General features: G+C 36.6%; 1 protein-coding gene across 8 annotated transcripts in view; it reads left to right on the top strand.

Annotated features, from left to right (window-relative positions):
- Nucleotides 1-19,833, top strand: part of SLC4A10 (solute carrier family 4 member 10) — a 153,449-nt gene that overhangs the window by 105,496 nt on the left and 28,120 nt on the right. For all 8 annotated transcript variants that reach the window (XR_694208.2, XM_068948787.1, XM_068948786.1 and 5 more), the window contains exons 8-14: nt 3,999-4,156; nt 6,047-6,134; nt 6,642-6,788; nt 8,736-8,836; nt 9,690-9,864; nt 10,050-10,183; nt 11,490-11,735. Coding sequence is in view for 7 of the 8 variants with exons in the window: in XM_068948787.1 (XP_068804888.1) it covers nt 3,999-4,156; nt 6,047-6,134; nt 6,642-6,788; nt 8,736-8,836; nt 9,690-9,864; nt 10,050-10,183; nt 11,490-11,735 (1,049 nt within the window). In the remaining variant the exon portion in view is untranslated. The remainder of the gene's footprint in view (nt 1-3,998; nt 4,157-6,046; nt 6,135-6,641; nt 6,789-8,735; nt 8,837-9,689; nt 9,865-10,049; nt 10,184-11,489; nt 11,736-19,833) is intronic.

Here is a 19,833-nt window from a genome sequence, read left to right as displayed (position 1 = left end):
TTAGCTGTTCAGTAGTGGAGCTTGCAATGACAGTTCAGTGTTAGATAGCAAAGAAAAGCAAACAGCTTCTCAGCTATAATGTAAAGGGAAATCCTAATTACAGGAGTCTGTATGTACCTAAAACAAACTGTCACATTAGATACAGATGACAGACCTGACAAGAATAGATGACTTCAGCTGACGCTTTAATACAACAAAGGTTGAGTAAGTGAAGAAAGGTGATTTAAACCAACATTCTGAAGAACGGTTCTTTGAGTCTTTGAATCTTAGTGTTAGTCAGTGGAACTGAGCTAAAAGTAGAGTTATGTGATTGCTCCATCTGGTGCCAGACTCATTTCCTAGCAGCAGTAGCAGCAGTTGAATTCTTGAGTGAGCCTGCTAGGACCAGGAATGGCCAAAATAAAGATGGGAAAAGGATCTTTTTGTCAGAGGTGAGGAGAAGAAAGAAGGAAGGCTGGGGACATACTGTGGTCCACGTTTCTACAGAGATAGAGAAGAGATCTGTGAACAGTGACATGTTAAAAACATCATGCTTATCCTTTAAAAATATTCTAAATGAAGAATATAATGCTTTAGAAAGGTGAGTATATCTTTTTTCTGATGCTTATATTAAGTGTTAAGTAAAACTAATCTTTTTGGCAAGTGTTTTGATATCAAGGTGTAACATTTTTGTAAAGGATATCAAATATAAATAAAGCTGTGTATTCAAAGTTAAGCTGTGTGGAGATGAAGCTTTTAACGACCAAAAAGGAAAAGCATGATATTCAGTAGTGCATTTCTTGCATGTTTCCACAAGTGATTTGAATCTTGCAGGATTTCAAAATCCAAGTCCAGTTTTCTAGCGGCACGTTTTTTGCATTAAAGAAAAATGGAGGCCACATCATTTAATCCTTCCCCCACTATTTCTCTAGCACTGTGGGTCTGCAGATCAAAAGAGCTCTTCCTGCTTTAACTGGCATGGAAGGAGATCAGCATGTCATCTTTCGGCTATCGTTCTGTACCTCAGCAGCGTTAGATACCAACAAGAATTTCAGGAATATGAAAGAAACAACTTTTGTTTGCAGGAATGAAGTAAGAATAAGGAATTCTAATCAAAGGACCTTTTCTGACTGCCTTTAAATAGATTCATTTATCCTCTAGAAGATGCATATGTAAAGCAGAATTTCCCCTTGAAATGTGCTATTACAGTAACTCCCAATGGTTATAATTGGAATTATATGCACAGATTGAGAGGGAAGTAGAGCAGTACACTAATTTTCTCATGAGTATTGTGATTTCTTGCTCTAGTTTTGTTCCACCTATTAATTTCATTTATCTTTTACAAAAAAAGCACCTTTGACTACCTCTGGTTCTCTCCTTGCTAATCTATCTCCCTTGGGCTACTTCTGATATTCTTAATTTTGGAGTTGATTCAAAAACCTGACTTAATCCAAGTACAGTGCTGAGACTGTGCTGATTGTATTGGTATCTATTTATGAATAATGCGAGACTCGGCACTAAAAGCTGTGTCTTGAATGTTACTTCAGTAGCATAAAGAGGGAGATATATTTTCTCATGCTTGTACATGTAAATGTGTCACTCTTCCTCTGGGGACACCACTAGGACTTTATATTCCTAAGACAACATAGAGGTGGTTTAAATGATCTGTCACATCACCACTTTATCCTGTACCTGAGTAGGATGGGGATGACGGTTTAAGATTTGCATCTGGCTGGTCCCTGCTTGTTATACCAGAGGCTGAAGTGATTCCCAGCTGTCCTAAAGTACAAAATACACCCAGGTCTCTTCTCATGGCAACGCTCCTGTGCCTCGCATGGAACAGTATTTCTGAATCCAAGCTCGGTCCCATACCAAGAGTGTTTTACTTTTTCCAAATTCCATGTGAAATAGTTGACTTGTCTTTGAATACTGGATGGCTGCTCTTATAAATATATTAATACATGCTTCCCAAGAAGTGCTGTTGAGTACTCTTCTGTTTGAATGCAATGTCAATTTATAATTCAGCTCCAGGGGAGGCCCCCCCACCACACACACACTTTTCAATCCTTGTAGTGCTCTGGAGAGGAGTGGACTCAACATTAGTGATTTCCTTTTATGTCTAACCTGAGCCTGCTGGTACTATTACGTGCCAGGTCCTGGATGTGGCTCAGGTTGGGTACAGGTTAAGGTGCAGATTAGGGCTATCTAACTAAAGGGTCCTTGTCTGGATGGATATGTGGTGGATAGGTTAGTTGAAGCATTTGAAGGATGTAGCCTCTCCCTTGGCCCCAAACTCACTCCAGTGCCACCTTTGTGTCCTGTTTATCTGCTTTCATTAGGTAGCGAAAGCAAAACACAGGGTTTGGGCCCAAGTTTGATGCTTCTCTGCCACCTACTTTGCTTTGAATTATGGCTATCCCAACTTACAAGACCTTGGAATCTCAGACTATACAGGAAATACATCTGAGAATACTTTCCAGTGGGCAGGAGACAGATGATTTCTTTCAGATGTGAATCTTGGCCCTGTGATCTGTATGTTAGTGGAACCTTAAGGTGACAACTGTAGCACATGGTATATGAAACATCATGTTATTAAATATTAAATAGATATTAAATCATTCACAAGGCAAAAACACTGTAGAATGCACATTTGAGTTGCTGTGCGCCTGAAAGATTGCTTTTTTTCCTCTCAACTGTAAATGACCTAATACTCCAAAATTAGGTGCAAAGTAAATCTATTTGTAAACTTGGTTTTTGTATTTAACCTTGAAAAGCTATTTTGTGATTTGGGTGAGGAAAAGAAAAATTTACCTTACTGATATATTTGAAAAGTACCTGGGCTCCAGCCTTCCAGGTTGATTTGATGATTGTACAACTTTGTGAAGTGCTGGTCATAGTTCTAGAGATTGGCTTAAGATAACATTAGATATCTCCTTGTGATCTCACAGCAATAAGATTTCATTACGCAGGCAAATGTGTTATATCTGAATTCTGATTTAGTGCCAGAGCCATTTGCAAGAAAACAATTTTCTAAATATTACCAAAAACTATGCAAACTAGTACTGACAGATGGCTGTAAGATAGACATTAAAATGGTCCACTTTAACAGTTTATATTGGATTTGGTTGCTGTTGTTGTGTTTAGATTAATAAAAGGAAAGCAAATGACAAAAATCATGCATTTTGAAATGTAGACAATACTGGTGCATAACGAAATCAAGCATACATTATATACTCTATTACTCTATGTCAATCTTTATTATAGAGTAAACTGTAGACTAATACTGAGGAAATAATACAAATAAACACATTATTTCTAGGTAAATAGCTATAAACACATTATTTCTAGACAAATAGCTAGAATTTATATAGCAAGGCTGTGATGAAGCTATTTCTCTGTCTTTTCCTACCCACCACCCCCAACTGTTAACATCACTGCTTATAGCTCCAGTTTTTATTCCACTTTGCTCTTTCAATTTATGCTTGAGACCATTGCGGTCATAGCTTATATTCTGTTATTGTCAGTAGAAGGGAAAGTACCTTCCACCAAATCTGACAACCAAAATACTTCTAAATTTGGGTAGTAGATGGAAAATTATGGGTAGTGGAGGCTGTTCTCATTATAATGTGGCATCTTTGAAAAATGAATTCATATTTTCCACACTTTTTAATTATGGAAAAAGGAGAGATCTTGACTTCTTATACTGTTATGAATTAATGCTAGAAAAAAGCATCAACAGGAAATGTATTATATTACGTTCCTAACAAAATTTTGATTGTGATTTGCCATCCTTATAAATTAATTCTGCAGTACTTTAACTATATTTCCAAAGCACAATCAACCAATTGCTGAAAAACTGGTTGTTATGTTGTTGAGAAGCACTTAAAAAAATATTCAAGAGACAAGAATAGTAGGAACTGTATGATTAAAATAACTGAGAGGACAATCAGTTTTTGCAAACTAAATGCATTTTTTTTCTGCAAACTAGATTTTTAGGGTAATTTAACATACTTTTCCAGGTTGATCTACACTTCATGAAAAAGATACCACCTGGAGCAGAAGCATCAAACATTTTAGTTGGTGAACTGGAGTTCTTGGACCGTGCAGTTGTTGCCTTTGTGAGGTTGTCTCCAGCAGTGCTGCTCACAGGCCTAGCTGAAGTTCCAATTCCAACAAGGTGCTGTTAGATTTACTTCTGCTCGTGTTTTTCTAAACCGTATCCCTTGTGGAGATGGGGTGATGAGGCATTCAACTTTGTCATTTGTTGAGTTGTGAATCTGCTTCCTTCTTTATGAGAAGGACATCTTTCCATTCAGCTTTTAAATGACGTATCGGGAGTGTTCAGGAACAAGCCATCTCTGTGTGAAGGTAATCATTCTTCATGGAAGTAAAAGTGACAGCTTGCCACCTCTGTAAGTTACAACACAGAATTTATCTTAGACAGATTGTTAATACTGCAGATGAAATACTGTGAGGCTGAAGTGACAGTCAGAAAAGAGCTAGAATATTTCGCCTCGGTGGAACTGAAGCTACCTTTGTGATACTGCATAATTATGTCTGGGACAAAAAAATGATGAAGGAAGTAAGTAAAAGGAAAAAACAAACTGTGATTTAATTAACTAAGGATACTGAACAGATGAAGAACAAGATGTATATATCACATTATTATAAAACTTATCTGTGAGATACTTAGCAGAAGTGAATATGACTTTTGATCCTAATTGTTGTTGTTGTTGAAACTTCAGTGAAACATTTTGTTTTTGAGAGCAATTTATGAGGAGTGGATTTTTATGTCCAAAACAGACTTTGTAGCCAAATAGAAAGATTCTTTTTGGAACAACAATATGCAAGTGATTATAACGTTCAAGTAGATCTGCAGATATATTGTTTCCTGCTGACATTAATTTGGATCAAAACTCTAACCTGATTCTGCTGTATCTGAGTTCAGTGACTTAACTAATGTGCAGTCTCTTTCTCACTTTTTTTTCTCTATATATGCATATATTTGTTCCCATATTCTGTCTGTCTTTCTCCTTCCCTCTTTCAGCTTTTATAAATGTAGAATTCCAGTAGAAGACAGTACTGTATTCAGGTTCTTATGACACTAAGCTAAAAAATCAAATGCTGAAATTGAAATTCTTACTTCTAATCGTATAGACAATCTAAAGTCTGCTTTAGATCTAACTTATCACTTTTTCTAACTATCACTTTTTTCTTTTTCAGTTTGTGTATGTGTGTGCGCGCGCGTGTGTGTGTTAAAGGGAGTGACATTAAGAGACTGAATTGGCTTTGAAAACAAATTCTGAAGTCTTTCCCCATAACCTCCCCCAGCCTTCCACAAAACCTCCTGCCAATGCAAAAACAACCCAGATTTCTTAATTTTTGGCAAGAACAAAATTAAAGAAAATTAAAGGATTAAAATTAAGGATGATTAAAATTTTCTGCAAAAATATTTATTTTTGAATAATTTAATAATAAATGTTAATTAGGCAAATTAATTACTGTTTATATTTTGGCAAGATAGAGATTTTGTACTGAGCAAGATTGACTTCTTAGCGAGATTCATTTGAATCTATCCTGTGCATTTTGCAGAGCCTTACTAGCCTCAAGCCTGAATTTGAGGCTATCAAGATTCTTTGTAATGAAAGTGAAAGGAAAGTGAATTATTTTCACTCAGGGTAATCTCACTTCCCTAATATTGCAATAGTGCTGACTGTATACATGAAATAATTGGTTCTATTAACAGAATTAACATTAAATTCATATTTCAAAAGTTTTCTATACATAGACTATTATGTAAGATAAGGTTTTTTATGTAAGGAGGTTTTGATAATCTCAATCAAACCTAACTGTGAAGCTTATGGTGTATTTTCAGAAGTTATTTTCACATTTTTTTGTAACCACAGCTTCATGTTTAAATTCATGTGTGGTGATCTTAAATGAGATTATATAGAATGTTTGTCTTAGGTTATTCTAGTCTGACTTTTAAATAAGTCCTTCTGCACCATGCGTAGTAACTTTTAACCATCTATTCTTTACAATATTTTTATTTGACATTTACTTACAGATTTTTGTTTATTCTTCTTGGACCTTTGGGAAAAGGACAACAGTACCACGAGATTGGAAGATCAATTGCAACGCTAATGACAGATGAGGTATTTCTCTACCTGTGACTTATTTTCAGTCATTTTGTACTGACTGAAGAGGTGTAATAGGAAATCTCCAGTACAGAATCCTCCAAATGAAAAGCAGCTAATCTTTCTGAAGGAGCCCTACAGAAGGGTTAGGTTCATTGCATGATCCTATAACTGCTGAGACAATGCTGCTGTAAGGAGATACAAAATGAGAGAGATGATTCACATGCAAGGAGCATGTGAATGCTTCACTGAGAAGTTTCCATTTTGCACAGTTACTTTCCAGTGGAATTAATTTCATTTTAAACTGTAAAATCTTTAGAACATTTAACACCCCTAGGTGTGTTTTTGCATGGCAGGTGCTTTACCAGAAACTCTAGTCAGTTGAAGTTGAGATTGTTTCTTTGGTTTTTGCAAGGGGGACATACATAAACTGCATTCTATGTAAGAGGAAAAATTATATACAAGCATTCCTTTCCCCATCTGTTTTTTCATCCGCATACATACACCTCTCTTCTTTAATTGCAGGTATTCCATGATGTTGCTTATAAGGCAAAAGACCGCAATGATTTGGTTTCCGGAATTGATGAGTTTCTTGACCAGGTTACAGTTCTCCCCCCTGGAGAATGGGACCCAACAATTCGAATAGAACCGCCTAAAAATGTTCCTTCTCAGGTTTGTACATTGTAAAATTCAGATTCTTCTAAAGGTTTTGATGAATTTTGCCTAGGTAAAATTAAATTACGTTAATTTCAGAGTGATGACAGTCCATTGTAGTTCAACAGTAGTTCTCTCTTGAATCAAGACCAATAGTTGTAGCTGAAGGTCTTAGATTCGGGGGTAAAAAGTCATAAGCATTTTTGATTACTTTGTAAAACAGCTGTTGTTTGCTTTTCTTCTAAGCTTATTGCTACATCTTAGTTTTCTGAAATTAAAAAAACCCCAAACGCTCCAATGCACATGAGTGCTTACTCTCTTACAGGTGCACAATTTTCATCAGAAGATAATTCAAAAAAGCGCAGAAGAGTACAAAATAAAGGAATCCCCTCTTTCTTGATGGCTTTCTTTATAGCATTACATGATTGTGTCCCAGTATTTAGCCTGGTTTATCTATTCTTCTGCTCCTTGATTGTGGTTGTAGTGCATTTTGAATTTTCTCTGCCTTTTGGTTAGAAAATACCCATAAAACATGAGATTTGTTTTTCTTAATTCTATTCAGTAGATGATCCTGCTTATGCTAGCTTGCTAGTGAAGTCAAAATGCAGTGCCCGCTTAAGAGCAGGAACTGATCGAAACAGCCTGGCTTGCTGCTCTTTTGAAATATTTTCTGATACAGGATTTTCTTTGATCAGTTCTTTAAAAGTCTTAGAGCAAAGCTCCTCCTACTTTTTCCCTGTTACAGAGCTCCTCTACTGCTTATGAAAAAATTGTGTTGATGAAGTTTGCAATAAAATATAAATATGTAGTCCTTCACTTCTCAAATCGTAGATCCACTCTGTTAACTCTTGGCATGGAAATGTACATTGTATGAGCTTGGAAACCTGGGAAAATGAAAGAGACTTTGAGAGGTGCCATGTATGAGGTTTAGTGTGTCCACCTACAGAGAGGTGGAGATACCCATAGGTATCAAAGAGAGATATTAATTATTTATGTGCATATATGTATCTACATTTCTGTCTGTTGTAAATCTAAATTTGTATATAATACAAATATATGCATACATGTTATAAATTATACATTTGTTATATACTCTGTACTGGAGGTATAAAACAAAATCATCAGAAACTTACGCTTGAATAGCATGTGAAGATGCATTCTCAGGAACTACTAGTCACGTAGGTTTGGTAATGTGGAGCTCAGCACCTGAATGAGGAGATAAATATGTGATTATCCTGCAATGGTTGCATCTATAGTAGTGCAATAGTTCACATCAGGAGTGTGCATTTGGAGCAGATTTTCTAATCCTGCAGTGTATGAGCCAAACTGCTTTGGATGAAACTGAATTGGAAGATGTGCTCTAGGAGAGCTCCTGGTGGGCTCGAGCCAAGGTGGTGTTCATGGGACTAAACTGGAGGACAAACATAGCTGGGACGTGTATAGGGCAGACATCAAGGCCTCCATACTACCTGTTTCACTCTACTGGTCCACTCCTACTGGCTTGACCCACTTCCCAGTGTGAACAGAGCAATCAGAGGGTGATCAGTGTGTGTGCTGTGGTGGCCGTGGTGCTGTCAGTACTACATCTAATGAGCTGCAAGTAGCTCATGTAGGTCAAACCATTTTCACTTTTTTACTGCAGTGTAGATCAAACTTCAGAAGCACTGCAAGTCACTGAGAAACAGTTAAATGCCATTCTCTCTCCTATTTCATTTGAATTGCTTTCCTTGGTCTTTTTACCTCTTTCTTTTTGAAGATAGTAAAGCTACGTTCACATAGCAGTACTGGCAACAAAACAAAAGTGTGGAACTATAATTCTGTAAATGCATTTTTCGCTCACCTAATAAATGGGAAGTAGAAGGATACTGCACAAAAGGAAAAAATAATTATCACTTGTCCATTTCCTCTGCTAAAATTGTGTTTTGGTTGTTGAGATCTGTGAACAGTATCTTTTCCTCCTGGTAGGAGAAGCGTAAGATCCCAGGAGTGCCAAATGGGACTGCAGCTCATGGGGACCCAGAACAACCTGGTGGACACTCTGGACCAGAATTGCAACGCACTGGAAAGTTAGTGAAAACTTGTTTTATATACAAAATTTTAAGTGTTTCAGGTGGTGTGCTTTCAAAGGAATTATAATGGTCTGGTTCTCTCTCAAATGGTATATGGTATAGGGCTGGTCTATGATTTCTTTCAGGTATTATTCCTGATTTATATACCATGTAGTTGAAAAAGACAATACTCACTAACTTACAGAGAGGGGGAGAGGGAAGATGATTTGTGTTTTGACATTATGTTTATTGCAAGATCCTTTCTCTATTATTTGTAAAGGTCAGACCTCTGGTAGACAGTGTCATCTGATACCTTGGGAGGGGAAAAAAAGCATTGTTGGATATTTGCTTTAACTTCATGGCATATTGTAAGGACTGTCTGTTCCTAATATTTGCTTATTTTTAGGTAGTATAAACGACAGGAGATGACAGTTCTTGTCCTGGGAAAATTATGGCCTACATTTAATTCCATCATCTAATATATTTAGGAAACAGTTCTCAAGTAAAGAACGTGTAGCACTCTATCTGTAGGAAAACTATGTGGGCAAACAGGCACTGCAATAGCTATCTGATTGAACAAACGCAAAGAATTATTTCAAGTAGAAGTGTAGGCACACAAATAGTAAGGGTTTTGTGCGTGGGAGCTAACAACTATCCAGAAGTTGTTGAATGTTTTATAAAAGAAATATGGACATTAGTTTGTTCTAAAAACACAATTTACTGATTACAGTTATCAAGACAGGGTTCCCAGAAACTTTCTTCTAGGGAAGGATGAACTGTCATTTGATCAAAGAAGAGTAGCTTCCTCCTTTAAAGAGATAATAAAGTTTAGTAAGCTTTTTTCATGAATTTAATCTCTTTTATTTTTTAGATTTTTTGGAGGATTGATTTTAGATATAAAAAGAAAAGCTCCCTTCTTTTGGAGTGACTTCAGGGATGCTCTCAGTCTACAGTGTCTGGCATCATTTTTGTTTCTCTACTGTGCTTGCATGTCTCCTGTCATCACATTTGGTGGTCTGCTGGGAGAAGCTACTGAAGGTCGTATAGTATGTGTTAAATCTGAACTCTTTAAACAAACTTACTTTCCTTGGTTTGTGGTTAGTATTTGCTTGCTGTTGCATGAGTCACCTTTAAATATTGGTGTTTAAATGTTTAGAAGGCTACAAACTGAGATACTGGACAAGGAGCCTGTTTGAAAATTAATGGAAACTTATCTTTGTATCATATTCAGAGTGCAATAGAATCACTGTTTGGAGCATCCATGACTGGAATTGCCTACTCTCTATTTGGTGGTCAGCCTCTCACTATACTAGGCAGCACAGGACCAGTTTTGGTGTTTGAGAAGATCTTATTCAAATTTTGCAAGTAAGTGAAATATGTGTATTTAAAATTTCAGACACATTTGTCAGTGCAATGGCTAAATAACATTTAGAGATTCCTTAGTAGCATGATGAAGATTTCTCACTGAGTTGTTTGCACGCTGTTCATGGGTGAGATCATGATACATTTTAGCTAAGGTGTTCTTAAGTAAAATTAGAAATAGCTGATCTCAAAGTACCAACAGCTACAGAATAAGATCAGAAGTTTGTTTTGGGGTGCAGTGCTTAGACTTTCAGAATCTGAAAATTATGCAATGACTGAGACAAGCGTAATGGAGAAGTGTTTGGGGTTTTTTGTTCTTTTTTTTAAGTTGTTTTAACAGGAAAGCAAACTTCAACATAGTTTTGTATTGTGTTGTTTCCTTCTCTAAAATGATGCATATAAATCCACGGTTTCTCTCATCTCTAACTCAGGCAATGGGTTTTATTTTTCCACTCATGAAGCAAGCACAGTGGTCGTGGCACCATCTTTCAGTAGTCACTAATATAGTTCCTCTGCTCTCAAAAGATAAGGGGTGAAGTGTTGTGCCAAAACAGCATATCCTCACATTTATGCTAACACGCTATACATAACATGCCACAACGTGGGTAAAAATTGTGCGTGCATCTTGGCAACTGCAATGCTTTTCCAAGATCCGCTCTGCTTTTCAGCCTTACTGCTCTGACCAGGACTACTGCAGCAGGAAAAATGCTGGCAGAGCAAAATATCCTGAACCTCCTAAACAGTACAGAGTAGGAGGCCTGTTCAGCTTCCCAAGAGCTCTTTATTATCACCTTCTCGGACACCTTTTAACTATTTGTGGTAATGTCATCCAAAGTATTTGGAGCTCTATTATCATGTGTAATAAGCACACAGGACTTTGCTGAGAGGGGAACATCTGTCAAAGAAACAGGAATGAAAAGACATTTTCCCTAACCTGCCATTTGCTGATTTTTATTTTAGCTAGTCGTGCAGCCTAAAAAGAAATTGGCAGGTGTTGGCTGTTCACAAGTCAGTTGTATGGGATAAAGGGGCAGGTGGACCTTTTCACATGATGCTTATGGCCACTCTTGAAGCCGCTCTCTCACTTTAGCGGAGATAGAGCTCTCTCTCTCCCTTTACTTGGGAGGACAGATCAGGTCAGGAGCTGACTTGATGGTATCTTTGGTTTGTGATAACAAAACAATTTCTGATTCAGATTATCCCCAGGATCGCACAACCTAGACAAAGAAAATTTTGGACTTGCCTCATCTACACCTAGGAAACTGTGACTTGACAGAAGATAACTATGCTTAATTTTGTTTTTCTTTAGAGAGTATGGTTTGTCATACCTTTCTCTGAGAGCTAGCATTGGGCTGTGGACTGCAATCCTGTGCATCATCCTTGTTGCAACTGATGCAAGCTCCCTAGTCTGTTACATTACCCGGTTTACTGAAGAAGCTTTTGCTTCTCTTATCTGCATCATTTTCATTTATGAGGCCTTAGAGAAGCTATTTCATCTCAGTGAGACATATCCAATCAACATGCATAATGATTTGGATCTGCTGACTCAATACTCGTAAGTAAGATTTTTTTCTGTTAACATTGGATTTTTTTTTTCCATGGGTTGTTTTCACTGTGAGAAATACAACCAGTGCACAGCAGGAAAGTTCATGACAGTTGTGAACTTTCATATGGAAGTACTTAGTTTGTCTGTAATGCAGAGTTGAAATGCAGAGATTTTTAGTTTGTTTTTTTCTGAGCTATATTGATGGGCATGATTCTAGCATATAACAGTAATTGGTGGTGGTATGCTTACAGGCTGGAATCTTAAGTAAAAAATATCTTGACTTTGAGTTTTAGAAAGCTTACGCATGCAACGTGAAAATTGTAGAATAAAAAATAGAGCTAAGTGAGACCTCCGATTTGCTTTTAATTCACGTTTTTATCTAACCATGTGCAACTCAATAATCTCGTAGTGTAATTTATATTGATGCTTTTTAGTATTTTTGAATGTTCAGGCAACATGTTTATATTGTATTTGTATGCGGCTTTTTTTCAAATTGAAATGGTGGCCTTCCTAAAAGGGATATAATTTCAATGTACCTCCTTTATTTTATTCTATGACAGTGAAGGTTCAAGCTCCAAGAACTGAAATGGATTTGGAATTATATGGTGTTTCTCATCAATGATTGCTTTTGTCAAAATCAATTTTTTTCTTAATAAGATTTTTTTTTATATGACTCCATTTAAGCAGCTTTGCCTCATTTTTGAGCTTCGACAAGGAGAATGTGGATGAGGAGTATTCTAATTGGGGAGTAAAAAGTGAATACTTTAATCAGCATAGTTTTATTTAGAAGTAAAAAACTCAGACTTCTTTCTGTGATATAAGAACAAAAATACCCTCCTAGTAAAGGATAAGATCCTGGTGTACCCTGAGGCCAATGAAGCCTGGTCATCTAAGCAACTACAATATTGTTTAAAAAGCATTTTCAGAGATGATCCTTCTCCAGAAACATGAACCCTCTGCACAAGATAGGAGGGGTCCAAAAAGAGCAATGCTTGAACAGTGCCACTTTTTCTGTTCATTGGAAAAACAGCAGTGTCTCAACCGAATGTCTCATTTGCATTTTAAGCTGGGAAAAACAAAACACAGGGGTGGAGGAAACATTTAAGCTTTGTTTATGTTATCCTCACTAGAAAAATAGGTAATAAGTCTTGAATCTGAATGCATATTATATACCTTAAGAGACAGACCAAGTTAAATTATGGAAACTATGGTTCTGCTCTCATACGTTCTCTCATCATGCTAAATATGCTGTAATAGTTTAATTGGTGGACAAAGGAAAACTAATTTGATGAAAAAGCACTATACATCTAGTATACACCATGCATGCAATTGAGGTTATGTCGTGGTCTTGTTTTACTTAACTTCCATGAAGTCAACATTTCGCTCTAAAGAGCCTTATGTAGCACACTGCTGTTCATGGATTTTTTTTTTTCCTTTATCACTTAAAAGTAGTCATGTCATGTCAAAGGTACACAGAATGTGATGTTCTTGTACTGTTTTGAAGTATTCTTATGAAGACAAAATTTTATTCAGACACCATGTAGCAGACAGAGCTGAAACACCTAATCAACAGAAAATGATAAAATTTATGTTATTTTAAGTCACATTATAACTTTTTCCTTCAGATAGCAAGTCTATTTTTCTCAGATGTTCCAGAGTCAGACAAACCTACTGGTAGAGCTTAAAAAATTACCTGTTATTACATTTGAATACAAAAGAAAAGCGTTTAAAATTTTTTTAGTCTTGTGCTTAATGTTTTCTTTTGGTTCAGTGATTTTTGAATGGGTTGAATGATTTATCTAAGTCATTCCAAAAGCATTCAGCCTGTTTGCACTGAAGAAAAGTATATATACAACCTTTTGAAAAAGAAGTTACTGAAAATAGCAATAGTCTGGAATATGTCTTTGAAATAACATGCAAGAAAAACAAGACATTCAGTGTAGCAAATCAGGAAGTCAGCACTATATTTGAATTACGTATGCTTTTCCAAAGTTGCAGAACTATATATATATTCCTTCAATTTTCATCTTCCTGAAAAAAGCTTTCTTAGTTTGTTTGCTTTCAGGTAAATGGAAATAACTCCCCACCTTTGCTTTCCTCCTCCTTTCCAAGGAAAAGTCAAGTCTCTCCCTTCCTTCCTAGTCCTGAGGGCCAATAGTGTTCTCTTAATGGTCTATTTCCTTCGGCTGTTGTCCCATTTCCAGGAGGACCTCAAGGGACCTCTCCCCCTCTCTGAAACCTGTCTTTCCCTATCCAACATCACTGTAAACATTTTCATCTGGTATCAGCCTTCTCCATCCAATCAGCTTACCAGTGAAAATGGCTTCAGAAAGTTACTGCCGTTGCCACGGTTCATTCTGTATAGGCAGCCAGGAACAGCTTCTGCCACCCTCAAGCCCTGCTCACATGTTTGTACGTGTGTCTCAGTTCCAAAAAGATCAAAAATGAGAACAAGAGTAAGTTCCAAATCAGTTGTTATTATAAAACTCTCATTTTGGTACTTAAAGTTGGGGGATGTTGCTTTCATGAGGAATGAGAAGCTTGTTATACAGCATCTGACCCCAGTCCTTCTACTCATAGTTTAAATTGGTAACAGACTTGGGCTAAAACTGGTCCTGTCCTTAAAGGACCAGCATACTCTGTTACAGAAGCTAATTAGTATCTGCTGTTTTGCTAATTAAAACAGCTGTTTGCCTTTTCCTCTTTAGGGATTTTAAGGACAAGTTTTTAATTGTTAGTAAAGCCTTGGCAGTTCTTTAATTAGCAATAGGTGAACTTCAAAAGGTTGAGCAACTCATTTCTCTTGTACAAAGCTTATGTAAAACTTTATCTTGGATTTGCAATTCTGTACTAGAGAACTCAGGCTATACTGTAAAATTTCTAGGATTTCTAGGATGTCTGTTTCCTACTCCAAAAAAAGACGACACATAGTTCAGGATACTGTGTATATTTGTCTCGGTCAGACCCAAATATTTGAAAATCAGTTGAAGGGCCTCCTAAATGATTTCTTTAAAACTCACCTTTGCCAGGTGGAATGTATGGTTTTGTATTTGTGTTACAGAATTCTAATTCAAAAGGACAAAAACATCTCTTATTGCATGATCTAATTAATGTAGATCTAGTATTACTGTATAGTTTTTAGTCTTTTTCTTTATTATACTTTGTTACTTTTTTGTTGAAATGTTGCCCCTGTGGTTATCTACTTGCAGGCAAATCCATTCAGCATCCGTATATGACTACTTTAAATACCATCTGTAGCATATGGACAATACTCACCCTTTCTAATAATGATTAATAATACATTTAAGAGCTAAATCAAAGGAAAACAAATACAATCTGATTATCAGTGTGCTACTGTGCTTCAACTATGTATTTTTTTTTTTTAAGATGCACTGTTTTGAAGGAGTTTAAATATAGTAGCTATTTATTTGTTAAATAAAATACACATACTTTTTGATCTGGGCTTTCCTTATCTTTCTACCCCCCCCCCTTTTTTTTTTTCCTCCTGTGACCTTTTTGCATTTGTCATGCCATTAGCATTTGTAGGTTGGCATAGCAACTCTTATTTCTGCACTCTCCTCCTCCTCCTCCTTTTTCCTACTTCTGTAGGAAATGCATCTCCTTTTAGTGAATTCTATGTGGAACACTGATGCATTTAGGTTTTAATGTGTACATTAAGTACTAGGGTATGATTTTTGCTAGGAAAGGAGACCTCTACAACTTACTGGTTTAAAAATACAAGTTCTCAAAAGGAAAACAAAATAACCATCTTGGATGACAGGAGTATGATTTAGAAAACAATCCAGTATTCTTTACAACACAAGCATTTTAGGATAGTTTTCTTTGAATATGGAAGATAAATTATTTCTCTGGGTGAGGTTGCTCAGGTCTTGGGACTGTATATACCTTAAGTTTTTAATTAATTCTCCCCCCCTCCCCCCAAATTGATGACTTAATGTTGTTTTTAATAATTCTTTACCAGAAGTTATTCAATTATTAACAGATTACATTGAATAATTTTAAAGTGATTTCTTGGCATAGTAAAATGCATATTACAATCTGTCTTGGTATTGACATGCACTTAAGAATTAGAAGTAGAAAATCCCACTCTTTGATGTAATTAAGGAGCCAAGATCATGTCAATCTCAATGTCTAATGCAGACTATAGAAACCATTGCCTCTAGAAGGTATTGTAAAATTTAGTTTTATGTATGCCACTGTTTGCATGAGCAAATTTAAATCTTTCATTATCTATATAACTAAACCTAAATTTACTAAATTAACTTAATTTAAATTAAAAGATTGGAAATTAAAATTTACATTTGAAAATAAAAAAATAAATTTACTTAATCTAAATTTACTAAATTTGATCTACTGTTACTGGATGCAGATCGTGTTGTTTTATACCCTGTATTCCTTGAGCTGCAAGTGGAATGAATAGAGTCAGTGATGATAAGCATAGCAGAAAGTGACACTGGTGTATAGGGCTTTCTTGTTACAATCCCAGGCATGTAATTTAATTCCAGTTAATGTAATGATTTTCTTTGAACTCAAATATGAACGTAGATTTTATTTCCCCATTCCTTATAGTTTTCTTCTACAATCAAGTAACTCTGCCGTATTCTTTGTGATTAACATAAGGACTTTCTTCTTCCCAGAATCATGCAGTTCGTATGATGAAGTTCAGTTGCTGGTTTCCTTTTGCTTCTTGACAAAACCTTGAATCCGGAGACTCTTTCTTTGTTTTTGTTTCTAGAACATCTCTGTCCCTGGCCAACCCAAATGACTCATTTTTGTGTTTCTCTCTACTGAGTCCAGTAGGTGCCCATCCTGCTTCATTCTTACCTACTGCCCCCACTTTCAAAAAGGATCTCCTTGCTAAGCAGTTCTCAACAGCATTTAGCTTGTAAATGATAATCAGTCAATAGTAGGTCTTCAAAATCTAAAAAAGTTTATGTAAAATCTTTGGATTGTTTTAGAACAGCAGCTTTGTGTGTGTATACCACAGTATATCATTTCTAAACGTTCTTTATACAGAATTGTTTCTTCTCAGGTAGATAGCTTTTTTTTTTTCTTTTTTTTCTTTTTTTTTTTTTTTTACTGTGGAAAGGGGGTGAGCTGACATCGTAGAACTATATCTCAGTGAAAGCTTTGAGATGAATTGTCAAAATGCAAAATGCTTCCCACGTAATTACACTACTTTTCTTCAAATTAACCTCTATGTATGGCAGTTGTTGTTATGTAGTACTGTTTGCTACGAATGCATAGACTGCATTCTACACCAGACAACTAATACAAACTAACCTTTTTGAGTGATAGGCAAGGTTAAGAAAACTACAGCGTAATTTGTTTTGCACTTTCACTTTTGTGTTGCCGTTGACAGAGCAAAATTTTTCCTTCTGATGTGTTATACAAAGAAACCTGATTCGTTGGGCTTTCTTCACTGTAACATCAGTTTTCCCCCCAGTTTTATCTATGTGTGTATGAAATTGTTGTGTTGAATGCGTTATCTGATGCTTTTATAGGCTCTTCTGATTTCCTCCTCACCTTCACAGGGTAAACTGAATATATAGTCAGACGCCCACTGATGTTCATGGCTGTCAGAGATGGGCTACATAAATTAAGGACTTAATGGTCTAATTCAGTATGGCAGATCTCATGAATAAATGAAGAAAAATTCCCATCTTACCATGACAGTTGTGCTTTGAAAGCATTTTGTGAACTGCAAATAGAACTTAACTGACAAGTCCATTTCCCACCAGCATTAACTATTTTATTTCCGGTCTTTTCTCCACCAAAACTTTGGCTTCATTGCTATTAATGTTGACATGAGGAGGAATATGATAAATATAATGCCAAGGATATGCAGGTGTTGTAGATGTGGAACAACAGAGCAGATGAAGCTTATGATACTGTTGTTATGTCCTTTCCATGGCAGCTATTACACAAACAAAAGGACTCTGCAAGTGTCCATAACTCCCATGAAAATGATATATTTGGAGATAACCTAAAAATGCATGGCATTCTGCTGTTGATGGGCCTTTCTTCAGTGTTGTCAATGCAACATGAGCAGTGCTTATGCATATGTTTTAACACGTTACTGTTAAATTAGTGATGTTGTCTTCCTTTTTCATACCATGCTCTTATTCTGTCTGTTATGTCACCAGTGCACAGCAAACCCCATAGAGCATACTCTGTTTCTTACGGAAAAAACCTTTCTCCTCATATTACCAAACGTGTGTTCTGATATTCAATGAGACATATTGTTTAAATAAGCACATTTTGCAACTTATTCGTCATCCTTGCCTGTTTTTTAATAATATAAATATTCATATTGAACAAATCTCATTCTCTAACTTAAATGTACTGAAAAGAGATTTTGCTGTTCTAGGGAGAGGAAATGTTATGTTGGCTAATCATGAAGAAACTACAGTTGTGCCTTTTATAGGTCAGATCTTTGGGTAGGATAAACAGAATGCACCTGCTGGAAAAATAGGAGCTCCAGACAGGTGCCTCATGATTTGAACACACTGAGCTGTAAAATGGCAACTGCTTATGGCTGAGTGGCCCTGAGGCTTCCAAAGGAACTACACCATTTAGGTGTATTTTACTCACAAAAATACTGGGCCGGATTCTTGTTCCAAGCTCTTAAGTTAGCGGTAATGGCAGCAGACTTGACTAGCATTTGCTGTTAATGCCACACTCATTTTTTGAAGTCTGCGCAGGGAGGAGAGAGTGCATGAGAGGTCAAGAAAGGTCATAAACGTATGGGGAAGAACAAGCCTGAAGAATCGTGTGTAAGAGATCGGAATGAGAGGGATTCCCCTGCAGGACCTTCGATAAGTTATTAAGTTTCTTGTTTTGCTGTAAAACAGGAAGGTACAGTCAGGATTGAGTATTTTGAGTACAGAACCTTTCACCAGACTAGTTGCTGGGCAACAGCCATGTTTAGAAATATTTTACATTTCATTGCTGATCTACAAAAGAGGAAAAAACTCAAATTATTTTGTATATAAAATACTAGATTTGTATTTTCTCAGCCTTTATTCACTTTCACTGTGTCCAAAGGAAGAGGGATAGTATAGGCAATCTTTTTGGTGCTAACTATCCCTTTGGGGAGCAGAGAACAACACTGCTTGTTATCTGAGATGTCCTGAAGCTGCTGTTGTCAAATCCTAGCTTGTACTTTGAAAACAGGATGAGATGTGTAGGAAATCTTGCACACAGTGAAGTTACAATGGCTACCTCAGGTTATGAAACTTGTGAAACTTAGACTTATGAAACAAAAGCAAGAAGAACTAAGAAAGTGTGAGGAGGCTAGGAGGACACAGAAAGGAAGAGGGTGGCATCAGGACCTCCAGTCCTGTAACAGTCTGATTGATGTTGAAGATTTAACTGAAGTATTCCTACCCTTTTGAAGGGGAAAGGTTCAGGCTTATGAGGACAGCAGTGCATCAACCAGTTGTAAAACTCGTTCTTTCTCATCTACTTGTTTCCCATCCTGATCTGCCAATGATTTCTTGGAGGTGTAAAGGCCATAATGACTCCTTATTTTGGTTATTTCTGTAGCTAGAAGCTTAGGGCCATTATTTTCCTGTAACTTTCTCCTTTTGTCAGTTCTGATCTTAAGAAAATCCTCGTGCTTCTGTTGGAGATTGTCTTGTCTGAACTGGCTTAGTCAGCCAGTTTTATAAGTCACTTTGTGGTAGGCTGTATTGGATGTTTGAGCACCCTAAAAGAAAGCTTCTTCACTGCAAGCTCCACCAACCTCTGCCTTGTTGCAAAATAAGGACATTTTAGATATAGAAGGGAATGACCTACACCTGATATTTTAGGTATCATAGCCTACAGCTGCTATTTCACAGAGGCATCAGTCTCCTGTAAACCCTCTTGCATGTGTGCCAACTCAGCATGGGTGTCTTAGATACCAGGGGGTATCTAAAATGGCACTAGACACCCATGTTTAGACGCCCTAATTGTTCCTAGAAGTTCAGAACATCTGGCAATGGCCAGAAGTGAAAAAATGCAAAAAAGAATTGTTCTGTCATTGTTCTGATGAAACATGTATAACGTGAGATTGGCAGCAGAGATTTTGGTTTATTTTTTA

This window comes from Struthio camelus, chromosome 6 (genome assembly GCF_040807025.1).
Source record: "Struthio camelus isolate bStrCam1 chromosome 6, bStrCam1.hap1, whole genome shotgun sequence".
Lineage (NCBI taxonomy): Eukaryota > Metazoa > Chordata > Aves > Struthioniformes > Struthionidae > Struthio > Struthio camelus.
The sequence above is the reverse complement of the archived record's forward strand: the minus strand, read 5'-3'. Positions and strand labels throughout refer to the sequence as shown.